Below are 13,214 nucleotides of genomic sequence, written 5' to 3' on the forward strand. Positions count from 1 at the left end.
TGGTCTGTTGTGCACCAGAAACCTAACTCAAAGGGTTGGGGTTTCTTGACATCACTGAGGGCACTTAGGATCTGGTGTGACTGAGAAAGATGTTCATGTTTGTTCAATGGTGCTTTAAACTATTTATACAATAGCTAGGGGTTAAAAGTTGAGTAGTTTGAAACATAAGCAGTGTTTGCAATTCTTCTTTGATTTTGGCATTGGGAGTTTGGTGTAATGAACTAACTCTCGGACTCGGATTGGCAGGTTGTGTATGACATCTGTGTGACATTTCTCTGTGCTCCAAATGCATTCTAGCACACGACAATGAATGTGAGACATTAGCCTCCCAACACATGGGCAGTGGCAGCTCTGCTCTTTTCCAGTGTAATATTATCTTTACCACCTGTTACTTGGTTCTCTCCATGAACTCCTCCCATATGCATCGTTATTAATAGTTTGGGGAAGAGGCGTTTTCAGGGCTTTGCACATTAGTAGAATGGTGCACTTGCATCTTAAAGCTTTCAGAAGTTGTGAGACTCTGGGTGGAAGATAGAAGGAAAAGGACAAACCAGAAATTCAGGGCAGGCAGTACTTTGTTCAGAGCAGCTATCTGCCAGAGGGGTGGATCAGGAGAATGGCTTGGGAAACCTTTCCTGCCAATAATGAATATATGGGGCAATTTCTTCTCCTCGGTGATAGGCAAGCTGAACCAGTCAAATCACTGAATGTTTTCTTTCCAGTAAATGAATTATACTTTTGTGGAAGGGGATGAAGGGGTGGGCTGGAGACTGCTGTCCTGCACTTGGCTTCTCTCCTGTACCAACCAAAACCAGTCAAAACAGCAGCAGTGCAAATTCCCCTCAGCACCCTGCCCTGCCCACTGTATGCCTTCAATCCTGACTTGGCAGAAACTGCCTGGAGAGCAAGGAGATGGTAATTTGGTCTCCATGTCCATTCTGTCCTTGGCACTTCTGAGGCAGCAAACAAGACAGCAGCTAGCAACGGAGATTTTTATGATCTTTGCACATTTTTTCTGAGAATGGATCTGACAGCCCATTAATTTTACCTGCAGTCACCAGCACCACCTCCTACAAGTTGCTACCTTATGTAAGGGGACTCTGTCAATGGCACTTCTTTCACCAAAGTTATTTCCCACAGTGTTCAACAGTACTAGAGGTTGTCGGCAGCAAAGAAACAGATTGAAAGACTGAATTGCTGAGGGGATCTGTCTGCTGGGTGTCAAAATAACACAGTCCTGGGGAGCTAGCTAAGTCACAGCTACCTGTACTGTTGGCAAGGCCTTCTGCTATATTTGTCTAGCTTGGGAACTCTCCCCTTTCCCCTTTTTTCGAGGCTGAAGCTGCAGTGGCACAAGTTTTGCACTGTTCTTAAAGAATTGTTCAGCATATGCCTTTCCATTGACTGCGTGGGACCTGTGTGCAAGATATTGGCAAACTATGGTTTCTCATGGCATTTAATGCCATTTGGACTCTTGTCCAATCATTGCTTTTCAAAGCCTCAGATACGCTGAAGGCTGATTCTTAAAGGTCACGTTTCTCTGAAGAGTTTCCGAGAAATTTTGATTCACTGCCTCATTGCAGTGGGAGCAAGGCCTTTCTCGGTAATCAGTTGTGAAACTCACTCCCACTGAAGATAAGACAAAAATCTTGGCTTAGTATATGGTTAAGGCAGTGCACAATGCCAGGTTTTCTGTAAGTGTTTCTTTCTTGGGGTTGCAGAAGTTGAGTGATACACTTAAGCTCATCAGAGCTGTTTTCAGCAGAGCTGCTAAGAGTTAGACCACCAATATGAATTAAAAAAAAAAGTAATACTAGCTTGTTGAGGGTTACTTATGCCCTTCCCTGAACAAATCCCTTCTCTTCCATCTAGAAATCTTGTCTTGTAGGTATTTAAAAATTCTGCTTACTTCCCTGGAAAGGAGGAAATCTCAAGTTTCCCCCAAAACAGGCAGATCAGCTCTCTTGCATGAAATATGTGGATCTTTGAGATGTGCTAGAACACTGGTACCTCAGTGGTTGTAGTTTCAGCATGTTTGGAAGTCATCAGGCAAGCTATGGACAAGTACATCATCTGTGCTGAGCTTGCACAGTAAGTTGAATGCATCCCAGACATACTGGGTTTCTGTTTATGCTGGAGTGTGCACAACTTTTTGCGTCTAGAACGTCTTGGATGGAAAGCAAGCACCCTGACTTTGTCAGATAAAGTACTATGGTCCAGATTTAGCTTGTAATAAGTCTCATCTATATGATCTACGTTTGCCCTTGAAGAGACAGACAACAGCTGTTCAAGTGCACCTATAATAGTTTGAGTGCACCCTGTTGCAGTCCCACCTTGTTGCTAGTAGCAGCCTGGGGGGCAAGGCAACTCAGTCCATTCGCTATGGACTTTCCTAAATCCTGACTATGTCTCCTTTGGCTGTCTAGGCTGGGGTAAGGAACATATTCAAGAGTCATCTCACTTGTTGTTGGACGTACTAGTGCATTTGCCAGTGAGCAGCTGAGGCAGCTAGGTTCTAGTCTCCAGGTCAGAATCACATTGTTATGTGATAACAGGTCCATGCATTCGCAAAGTGAAGATTAGCCTTCCTACTTGAAGTGCTGGGAAGATGAATTGCTTTAAGTCATAGTTGCTATTATACCCTTGCATCTTTGAGGGATGGAATGTACTGGACAGACTAAAGCAGACCTTTCTCTGCTGACCTTGGATGCTCACCCCAGGATTGGGTGTGCTTTGACACAAAGTTTTCTTTAGAGAAAGAAACTCTGAAAGTGAAAAGAAAGGAAGAGTCCTTTCCCCAAAGAAACAATGTGATTTCTAGTCTTGATGGCCTAGGTGTTGTGAGGAGCTCATAGGAATCTAGGCATGGAGGCCGTAGCATTTTTAGATGTTAAATTAAAAACAGTAGCTCTTTTGGCCATTAGAGACCCCATGATGTGCAGAATGATTTTGTCCTGACACAATCCTGGGAAGTTTAACTGCATCCATTAGTGATTTACCTCAGTGTCCAGTTGACATTTAGAAGTTAATATGGCTGTGGCGTGTTTTTGCTTCGTTTTCTGCCTTGTCTCACTTCAGGAGGTAACCATCTCCATAGCAGGGAAAGCTAACAGATTGGACTTCCACTCCTGAGCAGTTCTTTGGTCTCATATTCATGTACATTATTGCCATTTTCAGTTTACATGAATAAACAAAGTTGCAAATAATTCAAGAGCATACACAAATATGTATGCTAAATAATCTGGTATGGGGACAGTAACTTCCACGGGAGGGTGGGAACCAGCAGCTCTGTGTAAGTAAATAAGCTGTAACTGTAGGGCCAGCATTATCTGAAGTGCTGCAGCTCCGTTCTGCAGATGTGAACTGGAACCCTCAGTTAGCTGCTACTGTCATTCCCTGGAGTTGCTGAAATTCCATGTAGGTATGTTTATGGGCTGAGATTTTCAGAGATAACAGAAAAAGGTGGATGCACAGCTGTTGTTGACTGACCACCCTAAGGCATGTCTGACAGTCCTAGGCCATAATATAGGATGTGCTTTAGAATAAAAGGTGCAGTGTAAACGTCAGGGGGTGACAACATGATCCCATTACTTCACTGCAACAGGGCTTCCAGGAACCGGATTGTTAGGTTAGTGTTATTGTTAGTTCAATGTTAGTGAATGGCAATGACTGCTTAATTCAAACAGTATTACTATAATTTTGCCCACTGCCAAATAGTTTAATGTTGATTAATTAGATGTTAACTAGCTGTGAAATTCTACAGCATGGTCTTTTGATGGCAGACTTGCCAAATTGTGGATGCACCTAGAGTGGCTTCTTAGGGCTAGTGAAGCTTTTCTCATGAAGTGGAACTAGCACCTTTCTGCTTTGCCTCATACTGACTGCACTTATTTTTTAATTTGCCATCAAGATTTTAGGGGAACGCAACTTTAACTTTACTAGTGAGACCGTGAAAATGTTTGTCTGGATCTGCAGTGAGGGCCTCCGTTATGTCTATGTAGCAGTGGTCCGACCAAGCTTCTGTAGCCTTGACCCTTTGTTCTTTTGACTCAGTGGGACAATTTCTTTGGAAAAGCGAATTGGTTCCATACATTGTGTTTATCAAACCCAATAGAAATAGCTGAACAATATTGTGAAGGGCTCCTAGTTTAGTTCTTCTTTGGAGAAGGGAAGGAATTAATCTTTATTCAGACAGCTGGAGTATGGGTCAAATAAACAATACAGTTAATTGCATTGACATGTAAATGAGTATTACAGTAACTCAGTAAAAACCTAAACCAGAATAGAGTAGCATGGCTATTCTCTAACACATGTACATTTGTGGTGCAAAGTAGCTGTATGTAGTGGGGAAAATTGGATAGCAAGCCCTTCAGCATGACTGTAATAATTCACCTGGCAACCTGAATTATGAATAAGTCTGTAATGCCTATGCCTTGTTCCTATTAATACCTGTGCTACCAGGTTAAATCTAGCGTTGATTTGCGCACATAGGCTACTGCAGTGTAGACAAACCATCGGAGCATAACACTGCATTACAGTCGTTCAGGTGGTCATGACAATGTAAAAGCTTCCAATCTTCCTCTGGCTGTTGTTTCCAAGACTTGTGCAAAAGTTATCACTATCTCAGTGGTGCAAATGTGAATGATGTAAAATGATTTTTAAAAAAGTTTTAAACCCAGCTTGTTTTACTGACATATTCTAACACGTGTATCCAAATCTGTTTTCAGCTTAGTGAGGAGACAGAAAACTATGGGTGCAAAAAGAGATAATTTGTTAAGAGAAGTCAGAAACATATTCAGCTGGATAAACTGTTTTGTGAAGCTATCTTCTGAGGAGAAGCAAATACAAGAACAAAATAATTTCCAGCTTTGTATGACTACCTCCTCATAAATCAGAGGGTGCTCTTGAATATATAATATGCAGGAGACGACAAATTTAGGAGAGCACAAAGGGATGAGTGCACAGCTGCTCTGTGGTATTCAACTGGTATGAATGTTTTACACATGTAGGGCCAAGCGTATTCACAAGGGTTGTAGGTCTGTAACTACTTTAGAGGGAGGGATTCTACTTAAATGGGGGAGTCATAGAGAAGGCGGCAAGCCATTCTGACAAATGGACTTTCTTTCATCCATAATCTGTGGTAAAGATGGTACAACTGTTAAGGATTTTTGTAGAAACTGTGGGAAACAACACAGTCATTTTGAAGAGTGATTTATGGTCACATTTAAAAACTGTGCTGCAGTCCATCAAGAGCAGAATGAATACTCTATGTCCATCCCCAATGCTGACAGTGTTCATGTGAACATTGGAGCAATTCTGTCATCTTGCCTGGACTGAATCTTTGTCCCACTAGAATTACCTAAATGCTACAACTGCTAGTCTAGGAGATACCCCAGGAGATGCATTGCCCACTGTACTTCATGAAAAACCTATCCTAAATCTGTTTTTCACTTGCTTATGAGTTTGTACTTTAAGAAAAAAAAAGAAATCATGGTAATTGGATTATATTGATTTGTTTGCTTGGATCTTCTGTGGCATCTTTTATCTAATGCAAATGGTAGTTTTTCTTTAGGTGGAAATATGTGTGCACAATGGCACAGTGGCAGTAATGCCCCAGTGCTTGTACTAAGTGGAAAATGGAAATGGAATTTCTGAAATAAATAGGGAGACGGTTTATTTTATTTCTTTTACCACCACCTCCTTAACACACCTGAAGGGGCAAGTTAACAGCCATGGGAATTGGATTGAATGGAAATACTGCGCATTATTACGTCTGCTTTTCCTGATAGTGCTTTTGGCTTCACTACTGGCAAAATGATGAATTCTTCCCTGACAATAAATCTGTGTTAGCTGCTGGTGAGTGTTGTGGTACAGAGATGGCCCAACATTCTAGGGGCAAAACTTTTAACATGAAGAATGACAAGTGCGGCTTCTAGCATGTTACTAGTTACTGCTGTAGTTACTCAAAGCCAGCATTCAGTAGAAGAAGCACTCATGCCTTCTGCTTTCCCCATTGCTGCCCATCCTTCCAACACATGTTCTTTGTCTGAACACACACAAGTGCCTCTGAATCAGGTCAGGGAACTGATCCCACTGAGAACTAGCTGAGCAATTCCTCAGTGAGTCTTGTAATATAGCTACAGAAACATTTGTGTCAGTACAGGAGGAATGAGGAGGCAAAAACTGCTCTGAGACAGTGAGACTGCTCTGAGGACCAGCCTGGTGTTAAGAAACTACAACTTTGAGGTGCAGTTTCCCAAGAGGCTCAAGCCAACCTGAGTATATGTTGCTATCAAAATAGGCAGTCTCTGTGCCCTCAACTTTTTTGTGTGTTTTCATCTCTTCCAGCTCTTGCAGCTTTGTGGGAATCCAAGTGAGCTTTCTTGTCTAACTGAAAACTAACCTACCAAAACCACAATAAGATTTATTTTGGCTGGGATCAGCTCTCTCATCTGGCTAACCACAGAGTCTTGCAACTGCTAATGGTGGCACAAAGGCAGCAGCATGCTTGTGTGGCTAAAGATAAGGAAAAGGCTGTACTAGCACTTTCTAGATTGACTTAAACCTCTTGTGAAATTGCTACTTAAGGCAAATAAGCTAACAGTATTATCTCATGGCAGAGAAGAAACGGGTATTTTGTATGGCAAAGAAAAGGGGGATTCATTATCGAAGCGGTCCAATTCCAAGGCTTGTCCTAAGCACTGTTCTAGATCTCAGATAAAAAACCTTCAACTGACTTTGGATAAGAAAACCATGCTAGAACGGCATCTAATGCAGTCCTTTTCATGCTGTATCCACTGTAGTAGAAAGACACTTCCTTCAGTTTCCTGTTTCCCTCACTTCATCAGAAAGAATAGAATAGTCTGAAGTAGCCTATGGGAACTGATCGTTGCTTTTCTGCTGATGTAAGCTAGCACCTGGGCTTGTAGAGTATAGAGAAGCTCTACGTTGTTAGTTTTGAAAGGGAGGAAGCCAAGCTGGGCATTCCCACACACCCTTTGTGTTTTCAGACCTTAGGGGAACTGCCTCGTCTTTTCATAAGTGTGGTTTGAATGACCCCTGGTGGAAGCTTCAGACAATCAGGATTTTTAGGAGTTGGGTCCCAACACGAGGCTCCAGTTGGCTAACCATAGGCACCCACATTTGAAAACTGTGGCTGCTAATGGAGATAGTTTGTATTCAGGCGTAACTGGGCTGGATGCATCAGCAACCTACATTCCTTACGTTGCATCCTGTCTCCTTGCATTCTTCATATAGTCCCTGAGCTTCATGAGCATGTGTACTCACCCATTCCTTCTCTCTGCTCTATCTCCTTCCCCTTACCTGCATATCCAGAGTGGAAATGCTTTATCAAAGTCACTGTACCCTTATTTTTCCTCCTTAGTGGGGCAGCCCAGTCTAGCCTGTCTGTTGCATTGCTCTGTCTCTACAGTGCCTTCCTGTCTGCTCTCCACATGCTTTGTGAGTACTTCTGTGCTGTCCTGGCACTGTTCAGTTGTGGTAGATATCAGCTAAGGCAAGGGGCTGTGTCATATGTTTTTAATGTTAAGAGGATATTCCACCAGATTTCTCCAATGTGTATGCAAATCCCCACAACCATTTTCTGAAGCATGAACTGGGTTTTAGTGCATACTCTTCAGATTTGCCCTGCTTGCTTGATGCACTTTGATCTGCTTAAGGAGCTTTGGACACTCCAATACCTTACAATCTTAGCTACACAAGACCCCTTCAGGTAATGGTGAAAAAACACCACAACCATCTATTGATAACCATTTGTTTTTCTTGCTTTTTTTGGCAGGCTGATTTGAACACCAATATTGAAGATGAATCCAGATCTTTCTATGGTGTTTCCAGCCAATATGAGAGCCCAGAAAACATGGTCATTACCTGTTCCACCAAAGTGTGTTCCTTTGGAAAGCAGGTGGTGGAGAAAGTGGAGGTAGGGAGCAGACACCTTGGTGCAAGGTTCTCTCTTGCTGCTGTTTTGTCACTTCAAGTATTTGCATCCTGCATATATCTCATGGCAAAATAAACCCCATGCTTGTTGTCATGGAGATGGATGCCATAGATTATTATTTCTGAGACATGCAGGTGTAAGATTGCTCCAGCCTGCAACACGGAGCAACAAGTCTCAGGGCTTCATTGAAGGTTTGGTAGTGTTTTCTATTTTTTCCTTAAATCTCAGTTTCTGAAGACATGTGAATATGTAAGACTTTTAGCTCTGGTGATTCTCTGGGGTTTTCTGGGGAGCAAAGAAAAGCTAGGAAACCTGGACACTTGTTTTGTAGTCTAGAAAGGTGAAAACAAATAGGCAACACCTCACTCTCATCAGTGTTTTTAAACAGATCATTTGTAGATGATAGCCATTAATTAGTAGAATGTAATAATTTACAGACTATAGTCTTATGATGTTATGAGGCTTATCTTAGTGCTTGTACAACAGTTTGAGCAACAGTGAAGCCGCATAATTGTGCATATATCTGGCACTGAAGAAATTCTTTACAATGTCACATTTGGCTGTTAAGAGAGCTGCTCTGACCTGCTTCCTGCTGTTCTCTTTATCAATGAGCTTTCAGATGCAGGAGGAGTGGCTGTGTGCAAAACACCAGGTGTTCTTGTGTCAGCAGTCATTTAAAGCTACATCCTTCTGCAAGTCCCATTTCCAGTCATATGATAGACATGCTTGAAGTCTGGTTATGTATTTGCATGATGGGATAGATAGACCAAAGAGAAGTGTCATGGTGGACAGGAAAGGAGACCAAGCTCTTGTGGTGAAAGGAGGTAACAGGCATTTAAGGGTCTGCTGTGAAATGACAGAATCCAGCCTCAACTTCTTTTCAAAGGAAGGTGAAATATACAGGAGCTAAGATGTGAACGTGAGCAAAAAAATCCCTCTGTGTAACATTGGACAGACCCTCTCCTAAGGGGGAGCAGAGATACTATGTTCTCTTTCACAGGTACCAGAAAGCTTTAGTCCTTTCCAGCTGTGAAGCATCCTAGGCATATGATTACCATCATTACTAGGAGCTTCCTGGTCTTGCTAAAGCAGTAATTTTTAATTTTTTCAGTTTATCCACACCTAGTATTTTTCCAGTAGAGATGCAGACCATAGTATAGCTGACAATTGGTCTGCTCCTCTTAGTTACCTTTCACAGCTCCTTGTCAGTTTGCTGCTTCTAAGCTGGAACTCGCTGTTCTAAAGAAAAAAGTCAGGCTGAAGAAATTAGAGGGCTCAAGGAGACTGACCTTGGTGCAGAAAGTTGTAGAGGAATGATTAATCAACTCATTACTGTTAGTAAGATGACTTGAAAATGACATTGTGATTTTTCTGTTCTGAGTCCCTTTCTGTGATTAATGCTAGTAATGTGACAACATTAGCCCATATGCTCCTTTTGTGTTTTACATTGCAGACAGAGTATGCACGCTATGAAAATGGACACTATTCCTATCGCATTCACCGTTCCCCTCTCTGTGAATACATGATAAACTTCATTCATAAACTCAAGCACCTTCCTGAGAAGTATATGATGAATAGTGTGCTGGAGAACTTTACTATTTTACAGGTGGGACTTTCAACTGTTTTCATTGGAGCTTGGAAACATGTAAGCCCCATGCAGGAGTTCACTTTTGTGAGTCAAAACAGATTTCCTTTTACAGCTCAACATCTAATTGAACTTAGTATGTCTCATGTGTACTGCACCTCAAGACCATTTATGGAGCTCTAGAGATAGTAACTCATGCAGAGAAGCAGCAGAAGAATTTGACAAGACCTGAGTAAGAGAGAGGAAAAAAGAAAGATAAAGGGAGAGCTCATAAGGCAGAGAGGTAAAGGAAAGAGAAAGATGCAAAAGTCAGTGAAAGAAATGCTCATTCCACTACTGGATGAACGTTGAGGTCCTTTCTGTGCCCAGGCCCTTTTTGCAAGGTAGAAAAAAAAAAAAAAAGAGTATTGTTAAGTGGCTATATAATTTTGTCATGGGAAGAGTTCTTTGCTAACTAGGTAGGAGAAAAAAAAAAAAAAAGTTGTTTCCTCAGGACCATCCTGAACCTGGAAAGAATATGGAGGCACGTAAAGAAAGGGGCATGCTGAGGGAAGGCTCTTCATGAATCACTGCAACTTCTAGGTAGGACAGTACAACAAGGCTACAGCAACTAGATTTGCATTAGTGTCTATGTTATACCTGGAGCCTTTCCAGGCTCGGATGCAGCCTAAATTTGGGAAGAGGGCAAAGACAGCTTAAAAGGTGGATTTTCCTAATGGACTGAGTTCTGTGCTCGCCTTTACAAGACATGTCACAGATCTTCACCCAGAGAACTTGAGGCTGGGTAAGTAGAAGAGATGCTAGAGGCTGTATGAAAGAATGGAAATCGAGTGGTCTTCATTCCATCCTCTGGAGATCTTGGGATCTGGGACTTCAGGCAACTCATTTCACTGCTCTGTGGCTCAGGTACCTCAGCTATAAAACACAAGCTTAATAATATACCTCACAGGGCTTTAGGAGGCTTTATTCTTCCATGTTTGTACTAAGATCTTTAGCATCTGGAAGAAAAGAGGAGTATAAATGCTAAGAGATTTTTAGATGAGGAAAAGCATGAAGGGGGCAGGTATGGAGAGTTGGAAGGCCTGTGTGCTGTAATCCATACTGAGGAACACTTGTAAGTGCTTTCTGTGTGTTTCATTCCTCAGTCAGGCCAGCGCTTGCTATAAATTTTAGGAACAAAAACATTTTCTCTGGAGCTTTGTTTTGAGTAAGCTGATGTCCTTCCCTTCCTCCTGTCACAAAGAGGCGTGTCTCATGTGGGTGCTGGCACAGCCTTTTATATACTGCCTTGCAGTCCTGTTCCCTGAGCTGAGCATTTTCCACTCCCAACTCCCCACTGGGGAGCTGAAAAATGGTCATGTTTAATGTAAGGCATGCTGCTAGTCCTCAGCTCCCACTGCCAATTTCTGGAGCAAGTCTAATTATACTTTTTCTCGACCCTTTCATGAGTTTAGATACCGCTAATCACTCAAGCATAATTTATCTTGCTTTGCACATTGGTCTGGATCTAGCCCTCCAAGATTTTCAGAGCTCATTCTTCAGAACATGCCTTATTATGCCTGAATATGTGTAACTCACAATGGCCTGCAGAAGAAAGGAGAGGTTAGTTCAGCTGCAAACTCAATCATGAAGTAAGAAAATAAAATAGAATAGACCAAGCTGCTAAAATTAATATGCAAGTTTGAAAGCAGTTATTTTCTTTCTATTTTCACAAGAATGGTTGGGCTTTGGTACAGTTCAAACCTCCAACTGGTATGTTTTTCTTTTGCAGCTGAGTTCATGCTACTGCTGATAAAAATGTTATCTCCTCCAGTAGGAGAGAACTGCTTGAAGCTTTAGCTCTGGCACAAACTCAGATGACAAGAATGTGCAAAGTTGTGCAGTGACAGAGAGAGGGAAGCTGAGCTAGGAGCTCTGGGTACCACATTTTGCTTGTCCCTGCCATGTAGTGCAGGCAGTGCATGCTTCTGAAACTAGGACAATACTGTTCCATCACCATGCTGCTGACACCGAGTCACACTGCAAAGAAGCTAAGGTTCCTGAGGGACCATAGAAAAAGAAATGGGGAAAAAAGCAGCTTCTGTAAGAATGCATGAGTGTTGCAGCCATCTTTCTCCTGACATCTACAGCGTATGGAATGGGAGGTGTAATGCAGTCAAACCTGTAAGTCTCCTGTAAAATTAATTATACTCAATAATCCTCATGGTCTGTGTCTACCACTGACAAGCAGAAGCAGATAGAGGGAAAGAACTGTTCATGGCTGTGATACATCAACACATACATGAGCAGGAGGTGTCCTCTCTATACCGAAGAAAGGGAGCAAAAAGATTTTCTGTGAAACGCCTCTCTGCGGGTATCTGCAACAGCGGGGGTGGGGAGTAAAGAACTTAGTAGACCTCCTTCCACTTATATGGTCACTGCTTGGACACAACTTTCTTTTTTTCCACAGTGGACTCTGCTCACCTTCCTGTCTCTTCACTGCATTGTAGTCCTGATGCTGTGAAAGTGCTTTGCTTATGTGTGGGCACATAGACTGGGGGTTGTGGTGGCTGAGCTATGTATCATTCCTTTGCGTCTCTGTTCTTTACCTATTACTGACTTTTTGCTCTATGTTAAATGTGTTGGAATATGTAAGCAGAGAAACAGCAGTTGCCATCTCAGCCTCTTCTCCTTTTCTGTCTAGGTTGTGACAAACAGGGACACACAGGAGACTTTGCTGTGCATAGCATATGTTTTTGAGGTGTCAACTAGTGACCATGGTGCCCAGCATCACATCTACCGGCTGGTGAAGGACTAGAGACTCTCTGCCCTGAGTCGTCCATGGGATGCATGTCTAAGAAAAAAGCCCGTGCTTGAACAAACCCTACCCCCCTCATACCAAACTGAAAAATAAACTGCAGATGTTGTGTATTTTCAGAAAAGCACCTCTGAGCTGTTTTGTGATTGACAGGGTCAAATAAGTTTGTATCTCCAGGTTTGTGCAAATAGGGAAAAGACCTGGAGTCAAAGAAACAGGCAAGTAACTGCTTAAGGGTTTCACCAGAAAAAGCATCCTCTGGAACGTGTTTCTCACAGAGCGCACACACAGGGTGTGATCATACATATGAAAGGAGTGGTATGCACCCGAGCATACAGGCAGGACAATGGCAGCAGCTTCCACAAGTTTGACCACATACAAACAGGTTGAAATTGTTCATGCTACATCTGGTCTGTGTGCACTCATGTACATTCATCTGTAGGTCAACACATGGCACAGACATGCTTACTATACATTTATACAGATACCAGTTAGCCATGTGTGGGCACATGCATGTTGCACATATAACCTACAGATCTGCCTATCTAGCTGTCCACCTTAGCAGGTGTGCAGTCACAGCGTCCAGCCTTCCTCCTGTTGAAGGCTGGGTACTGTTTCCCTTTCTTCTGTGCACGACAGTGAGAGACCAACCTTTCTTTTGCTTTTTAAATGAAGTTATGCTTAGGAAACGGGGTATGTTAAATCATGTTGTCTTGCCCAGCAGATTTCCTCTATGTATCAGGTCTGCTCACTTGACCGACAAATAATTCTTGCTGCTTTTGCTTCTGTTCTCCATGCGCAGTTAGCAGTGCTCAGGGAGCTAGAGTCTGCTCTTTTCTTGCACACCAGGAAAATAATTGTTTACTGAGATCAAA

At 42.4% G+C, this 13,214-nt stretch overlaps 1 protein-coding gene across 2 annotated transcripts in view; it reads left to right on the forward strand.

Moving 5' to 3' along the window:
* TEAD4 (TEA domain family member 4) overlaps positions 1–12,466 on the forward strand; it is a 59,863-nt gene extending 47,397 nt beyond the window's left edge. For both annotated transcript variants that reach the window (XM_010294772.1, XM_010294771.1), the window contains exons 9-11: positions 7,799–7,939; positions 9,411–9,563; positions 12,226–12,466. In XM_010294772.1, coding sequence (XP_010293074.1) covers positions 7,799–7,939; positions 9,411–9,563; positions 12,226–12,339 — 408 coding nt within the window. In that variant the 3' untranslated portion in view covers positions 12,340–12,466. The remainder of the gene's footprint in view (positions 1–7,798; positions 7,940–9,410; positions 9,564–12,225) is intronic.
* Positions 12,467–13,214: the final 748 nt, after the last annotated feature.

Source organism: Phaethon lepturus, unplaced genomic scaffold, assembly GCF_000687285.1.
Source record: "Phaethon lepturus isolate BGI_N335 unplaced genomic scaffold, ASM68728v1 scaffold9529, whole genome shotgun sequence".
NCBI classification, from domain to species: domain Eukaryota; kingdom Metazoa; phylum Chordata; class Aves; order Phaethontiformes; family Phaethontidae; genus Phaethon; species Phaethon lepturus.